The following is an 8,065-nucleotide window of genomic DNA, read 5'->3' as shown; positions in this document are numbered from 1 at the left end:
GGAGTGAAGTAAAGATTTTGCTTCTTTTTTTTTTTTTGCAGGTGGATATCCAATTTTTTCTGGCACCACTTATTGAAGAGGGCATTTGCTTCCCATTTTATATGTTTGGGCCCTTATCAAAAATCAGTTGTCTGTATGCTGATGTTTTTATTTCTGGGTTTTCAGCTCTTTTCCATTGGTCTGAATATCTGTCTTTATACCAGTACCACCCTGTTTTGACCACTATGGTTGTATAATATGTGCTTAATTCAAACAGAGCAAGCCCTCCCACTTTGTTCATTTTGAGGTGTTCTTGCTAATTTGGGGCTTCTTCCCTCTTCATATGAAGTTGGTAATCAGTTTTTCCAATTCTTTGAAGAATGATGGTATTTCTTATCAGGATAGCATTAAATTTGTACAGTGCCTTGGGCAGAACTGACATCTTTGCTTTATTGATTCTTCCAATTCACAAGCGTGGGATAATCTTCCATTTGTTGAGGTCACTCTTGGTTTCTTGTAATAGTGTTCTGTAGTTTTCCTCATACATGTCTTTTGTTTTTTAGTCAGGTATATCCCTAGATATTTCAACTTGTACTTGGCTATTGTAAATGGCATTACCTTTTTAATCATCTCTTCTGTGATATTGTCTGTTGTGTATAACAGTCTGATGGACTTCTCTTTGTTGATCTTGTATCCTGCCACTCTGCCATATTCCTCTATTGCTTCCAACACTCTACTTGTGGAGTTTTGGGGAGTTTCAATATATAAAAGCATATAATCTGTGAATAACGATAGTTTTGCCCCTTCCTTCTCCTGACGAATACCTTTGAATTCTTTTCTTTGTCTTATGTTAACTGGGACCTCTAGTACAATGTTAAATAGAAGTGGGACAAGGGGCATTCTTGTCTGGTCCCCCTTTTCAGTGGAATTGTTTTCATTTTTTCTCCATCGATTACCACATTGGCTGTTGGTTTTTCATGTATAGCTTATATAATATTGAGGAATTTTCCATCCATTTCTATCTTCTTGAGTGTCTTAAACAGGAATGGGTGTTGGATGTTGTCAAATGTTTTTCCGCATCTATTGATATTATCATGTGGTTCTTAAAATTTTTCACATCAATGTGGCAAATAATACTAATGGTCCTTCATATGTTGAACCATCCCTGCATCCCTGGTATGAATCCCACATAGTCATGGTGAATTATTTGTTTTATATGCTTTTGTATTCCATTGGCCAGTATTTCATTAATGATTTTTGCCTTGATGTTCATTAGGGATATTGGTCTATAATTTTCAGTTCTTGTGGGATCCTTGCCTGCATTAGGTATTAGAGTTATACAAGCTTTATAGAAAGATTTTGGGAGTTTTTCTATCTTTTTCTATGTTCTGGAAGAGTTTGTGTAGGACTGGTGTCAGTTCTTCTCTTAACACTTGGTAGAATTCTCCCACGAAGCCATCTGACCTGGGTGATTTCTTGTTCTTAATCCCTTGATAACTTTGTCTATTTCTTCTATTGTTATGGGTCTGTTGAGGTTCTTGACGTCCATCTGGGGTAGTCTAGGGAGGGATTGTTTTTCCAAGTATTTGTCCATGTCTTTCAAGTTGTAGAAATTTTTAGAGCACAGACCTTCATACTACTTTCTAATTGTCCTTTTTATTTCATTAGGGTCCGTTGTAATGTCCCCTGTTTCATCCCTCACCCTTGCTATTGAAATTTGTTCCTTGTTTTCTTTGGTTAGGCCTGCCAGCATTCTATCAATTCTGTGAATCCTTTCAAAGAATCAACTTTTAGCTACATCAATTTTTCCCCATAATGTTCTTGTTTTTCCTCTCTTTTATCTAAGCTCTGATTTTTATTATTTCTTTCCTTTTGCTTTGTTCTGTTGACTGTGCTCTATTTGGTATAAGTTTTGTATCACTATATCAACCATAAGTTTCTCTACCTTTTTCATGTGTGCATGTATTGCTATCAGCCTTCTTCTGATAAATGCCTTTGCTGTGTCCCAAAGGTTTTGGTATGTCGTATTTTCATTCTCATTGGCTTCTAGAAACTTCCTGATTTCATCTCTGGTCTGGGCCAATACCCACACCTTTTTCAATAGAGTGCTATTCATCCTCCAATTTTTTGCTCTTGTTTTCTTCATTGTCCTTTTGCTGATTTGGCATTCTTGACAAAAGAAAATATAGTCAAAGACTTTGGGTCTAAAAGTTTGACAAAGCATGGCAAATATGTCCAACAGAGAATGATGTTAATGTACGTGTGTTTTCAAATGTAATGTGGTTCTTCCCCTTGAAGTTTATGCAGTAGTTAGAGTAGATGGAAGTTCCCAAAATGTGCCTGCACCTCAGAGTCGTCCCGGTGCTTCCCCACTCCCCTTTATTCGTTAATTTCCTTTTAAAATAAAAGGAATACATGCATTTGGAATAAAGTGAAAATAAAGTTATTTTGTTCCTAAGTTTCATTACATGCCCCCTTCTCCAAGGCAAACACGTCTGCCAATTTCTTGTGCAACTCTGCAAATGCAGCGTCTACATTTGGAAATATAGGTACAGTACCTTTTCTGCTATAAGGTTACTGGCTATAAAGATCCCATTTCATCTTGATATTTTTATAATTAACAATGTATCTTGCAGATTGCCCCGTATTTTGCACACATATACCTACCTCTATAATGGCTATGTAGGTTTTCTATTGTAAGGATATGCACACATCTATGCATCTGTGTTTTGTCACAGCTCACACTCACTTCCCATTAGTTGATTCTGACTCATAGCAACCATACAGAACTAGGTAGAACTGCCCCTGTGGGTTTCTGGGACTGTCACTCTATGGGAGAAGGAATCCTCACCTTTCCCCAGTGGGGGTTTGAACTGCCGACCTTGTGGTTATCAACCCAATGTGGAATGCATTGCACCACCAGGAATTCTTATCTTTTATTTATGGATAGGTATACATGTATATCTCTATCCCCAGGTATATCTACATCTATGTGATCTATCTGTATATAAAAATCCAAAGTAGGCTACAAGGCTGTTAGTTCAAACGACTCCTTGGGAGAAACCATAAAGATTTATAGCTCCTGGAATCCACAGAGGATGTCCTACCCTGTCCTATTGGGTCACCATGAGTTGAGATCAACTTGATGAGTGTGAGAGAGCGATTCCATTGCTTTCATGAATAATGTCAGAAGTAATATAAGCAACCCATATGTCTCTTTACATACATGAGCAAGCATAGGTGTAGGATAAATTCCTAGATGTCATATCCCTAGGTAAAAGGGCATATGCATTTTCCAGATTGCCTTCCAAAGACACTGCACCAATTATAGTCCACCAACAGATGGAATGGTCTGCCTTGTTGGGAAGAGGAGCCCTGGGGGAGCAGAAAGGAAAGCATCCAGTTGCTAATTAAATGGTGGCTGCTTAAGTCCATCAGTCTGGATGCTCCATGAGAGGAAGCTGAGGTAGACATTTTCTCTAAAGATTTACAGCCTTGGAAAACCTATAAAGCAGTTCTACTCCATCTTATAGGGCTGCTATGAATTAGAACTGACTCAAAGGTAGTGAGTTTGTTGGTGAGGGTTTTTTTTTGGTTGTTGTTTTTAAAATGAAGGATCTCTGAAAATACTTGTCTTTTAAACCTCTCAGGGCAAGCCCAGAAATCTGCATGTTTTGATAGCTCTCTGTAAAATGAAATGTTGTTAATATTTTCATATCACACCATTTCACATTTTTCTGAATCTGATGCAGAAAGTCTGTGGACCTACATTTGGAACTCCAAAGCTAGTGCACAGTGTCTCATATGTACCTGGACTGGAATCCCTGGGTGGTGCTAGCGGTTAACACACTCAGCATTAAGCAAGAGTTCGGAGGTTCAAGTCTGCCCAGGGGCATCTTGGGAAAAAGGTCTGGCAATGTTCCTCTGAAAAATTAGCTATTGAAAACCTTGCGGTACAGCATTCTACCACGACACACAAAGTCTCACAGTCAGTTGGGATTGACAACTCTTTCTTTTAAACACCTAGATACTAGCCTCCACAGCCCTGAAGTCCTTCTCCACTAGGAACCCACGCCTGAGAAATGGCAAACTGGGGTTTAAGTAATGTTCTAACATCTTTTGGCTGGCAGCTCTCCACTCTCTACCTTTCTGTGTTCTCCATTTTTGTCTCAAATCTCCCTCTTCCTTGGAAAAACCACTCAGGAGCTAATGTCTTTTCCACAGGTTCACGAAGATGTACTTTAAACACGTGCTTTTTGAGAACACGTTTTTTGATGAGTGCTATTTTGAAGATGTTACATCTACAGATACCTATTTCAAAAACTGCACCATCGAATCAACCCTGTTTTACAACACAGGTAAGAACATGGAACTGCTATGGCTCAGTAGACTTGTCACAAGGGCAGACTCATCACAAAGAATCAAAGGCCTCGGAAATACTTTAGGATTAAGAAAGTATAAGTAGATAGTAGGACTAAACCCCGAGGAACCCTGGTGGTGTAGTGGTTCCACATGGAGTTGCTAACTGTGAGTCCAGCAGTTCGAAACCACCAATGACTCCTCAGGAGAACAATGAGGCTTTTTATTCTCCATAAAAAATTATAGTCTTGGAAACTCACAGAGGCAGTTTTACCCTGCTCTATAGGGTCGCTGTGAATCCAAATAAACTCAATGGCAATGAGGACTAAACTCTAGTATGGAAAAAGTTATGGGTTCTAACCCCCAATGTGATGTATGTTAGTGTACAGATTTGGTCAAAACACATAATTTATCTACATCTCAGTTTTATCAAATAGTAAAAGGAAGCAAAGGTTCTGAGCAGATGTTGGGATTTCAATGAGAATGATGCTACATGCCGAGGGTCCTTGGTAGAAGTAAAGTGTTATGCAAAGTAAAAAAAAAAAATCTTAAAGGCTTGGGATAATGAGAAACTCAGAAAATTCAAGAATTACCTTCCCACATTAATAAACCAAAAGAAAAATGCTCATCTCTTAAAATTTTGTGCATAAAGTGAGATGATGTTAATATTTTAAAATCACACCGTTTAAAACTCCTGTGACTAAAATAATTGTAAAACACCTCTCCCTGTTCTTCGTTACTGCGATTGCGCTTGCACATGTGGAGTTGGAAAATAAGAAAATAACTGGGTGTTCCCATTAGCTTCCCTACGTTGTCTCAAGAAGAATTGTGCTGCTCTTGGATCTTGAGGTGTTACGTATGAGTTGGCCAGTTTGGAAGTTTGGATGGATCCCTGCATCGTTTAGTCTACTGCTTTGATCTTTCCACTCAGCTACTTGCATTCTGTGCAGACATGTGCTTCCTCCTCCCAAATATCTACCCCGAGGGATGGTTTGCCCAAGAATATCCTCCTACTCGGTGATGTTAACTTCCAAAGCTCCCATTCAGGGCTCCTCTGTTCCTGAATAATGCCATACAGGACTTGCCTTTCTGTATTTCTCTTTGACTTGAACTTAAAATAATAGAAATGAATTCCCTAAGTTAATCTCCAAGAACCAGCATTCTTTTTTGTTGTCTCTTCATGAGCCTTAACGCTGCCTTTCCATTTGTACACTCTGTGCATGGGGGCGTTTTGCAAATGCTTCTAAACTGTAAGCTACCAGATCTCAGCGAAGCATAGAGATCATTAGGTCCACTCCTCTAATCTTAGAAGGGAAGTCTCATGGCGTTTAGAGAAGGTCAGCAGGGTGCCAGCTCCCCAAGTGCAGATGTCCTGAGGGCCTGCTTCTACATTCTGCTAGAGCATCTGTTCTTAGAAGATGCCAGAAGAATGGAAATACGTTCTAACCAGATAGTTGGTAATTTTTAAACAATGTTCCGATTTTTGCAAGGGCTCTCCAGTGGTTGGTTAGATTTTCACCTTCCTTTCTTTTTCTCTATATAAGCTGAGTAGCCACTGAGGAGAGGCCAAGCCGGTGTAGCCCAGGGACCACCTCATTGGTACAAGCAAGAGTCTTGCCCAGCTTTGAGGATTAATATATTTCAAAGAGCCTCTCAATTAATGTTAGTTTCCTTTCCCTTTACTTATAGAAACAAACAGGTTATTACCATTGTAGCCATTTTTGTATTCATTCCTAGCTGGCTGCAGTTTACCATATATACTCGAGTATAAGCTGAGTTTTTCAGCACATTGTTTATGCTGAAAAAGCCCTGTAGCTTTTGTGTGGTCAAATTAGGCACCTGGGCTTGTACTGGAGTATATAGGTACCTTTATTTTTGATTCTGTCTGATTGCTAAAAGCCTAATGTCATCCCAGACCCGGTCCACATTCCATGTTCATCGACCAAAGATTTTTTTTCTCCATAGACCTCTATGAACACAAGTTTATCAACTGTCGGCTTATCAACTCCACCTTCCTGGAGTCGAAAAAGGGCTGCCACATGGACTTTGAGCAAGACAACGATTTCCTGATTTACCTGGTCAGCTTCCTCGGCAGCCTGTCTGTTTTGCCTGGGAACATTATTTCGGCGCTGCTCATGGATAGGATAGGAAGGTTGAAGATGATTGGTGAGTCATTCTGTAGGGGGCTCTACATCTATGCTCCAATGGACTAGTTCAGTGGCTTTCAAATGCATTAAATAAATTAAAGAAGTGGCTCCCTTTATCCCCTGCCCCCCCCCCCCACCTTAAATAAATCTTGCACAGAGAGAACTAGTCTGTTCTTGTTTAATAAACCCTTCAATTTAACTACTAAGCAACTCTGAGACAGGCACTAATTCTAACAGCATCTCTGTGTCTCATCTGGAAAATAAGCTATTAAAAATATTCACCTTACCTCCTTCACAAGATACGTGTCAGAAGAACATAGAAATATCTTGAATGATAGTATGAAGGTTTGAATGGAAGCTTGTTATTAATGATCGCTAACAATGCAATCGTAGTGCAAAGAGTTTGGGTTTTGGAATAGGCTTTAAATGTGTTCTTTTATTTCTCTGAGTGCGAACCTGTAAGATGAAGATGTCTGTAATTAGGTAGATGTCTGTAATTAGGTAGATGTCTATAATTAGGTAGTCGGATGACGTGAGGAAGGAGCACATTGGCACCGAACATCGTGAAGTGCTCGGAACAGGGTAGGTCCTCAAAATGAAGCAGTGGTGGTTCACGTAGAATTCTTGCTTTTTGTGCCAGAGATCCCGATTCAATTCCTTAGCCCCTGTCCAACCATCATCTGTCTGTCAGTAGAGGCTTGCAGGCTGCTATTATGCTGAACTGACTCCAGGCTAGGAAGAAAGGCCTGGTGATCTACTTTAAACATCAGTCTTTGGCCAACAACGATCTCATCTTCAGCTGATCATGGGGATGGTACAGGACTGGACAGAGTTTTGTCCTGTCATGATGGCGGTTGAACTGCAAAGTGTAGGCTTGACTCATTTCCCTGAGATATTCCATAACAGAAGCACATTAGGGCCAAGGAAAATGTGTATTACAATGTGAGTTAAGGTGGGGTAGACAGTACATGAATAAATATGCCATTAAGTATTTGCCCTTGGGATATAGTTGGTCAGTAAAATTAATACCAAAGTTTCCAGTGGCAAAGCTCAAAGGGAAACAAAATAAATCACATAGTCACTTTGTCAAGAGGGGAAAATTAATCAAGTCTTCATGGGAAGAAAATATTTTTCTAGTGCTTGGGACCTATTGAATTTTATTATTGTAAATAGTGAAATTAATAGTCAGGAAGGTAAGCACAAGAGGCACCTGTGATTTTGGTTCTTAGCCCTCTCTGCTAGAGGGAGAAGCTCCTTCAAGGGCAAGGTGAGGGCTCACTGATATCTTGGTGTCTGCCAGAGAGTCCCCCCTAGTAATGCTGTTAACCTGGCCAGAACTGATGAAGATGGCCACTTCTTTAGATTGGCTCAAGTCGTCAAGCTTCTTGACAGAAGGCACTGCAGGATGGTTGTCTTTATTTGTTGTCATTGAGTCAACTCGAACTCACAGTGAGTGACCTTATGTCTGATACAGCGAAGCATGGCCTCCTCCTGCACCATCTCTGAGATAGTTTATTGTGCCAGCCTGGCCGATAAACACAAGTGGGATTAACTGAAGGACAGAGAGATAAATGGCTTAG

General features: G+C 39.9%; 1 protein-coding gene across 1 annotated transcript in view; it reads left to right on the top strand.

Annotated features, from left to right (window-relative positions):
* Positions 1–8,065, top strand: part of SV2B (synaptic vesicle glycoprotein 2B) — an 84,826-nt gene that overhangs the window by 66,345 nt on the left and 10,416 nt on the right. The window contains exons 7-8 of the mRNA XM_004709890.3: positions 4,204–4,337; positions 6,304–6,504. Coding sequence (XP_004709947.1) covers positions 4,204–4,337; positions 6,304–6,504 — 335 coding nt within the window. The remainder of the gene's footprint in view (positions 1–4,203; positions 4,338–6,303; positions 6,505–8,065) is intronic.

Source organism: Echinops telfairi, unplaced genomic scaffold (assembly GCF_000313985.2).
Source record: "Echinops telfairi isolate 266 unplaced genomic scaffold, ASM31398v2 ScPeMD7_7409;HRSCAF=8447, whole genome shotgun sequence".
Classification (NCBI taxonomy): Eukaryota; Metazoa; Chordata; class Mammalia; order Afrosoricida; family Tenrecidae; genus Echinops; species Echinops telfairi.
This window is presented reverse-complemented; position numbering and strand designations above follow the sequence as displayed.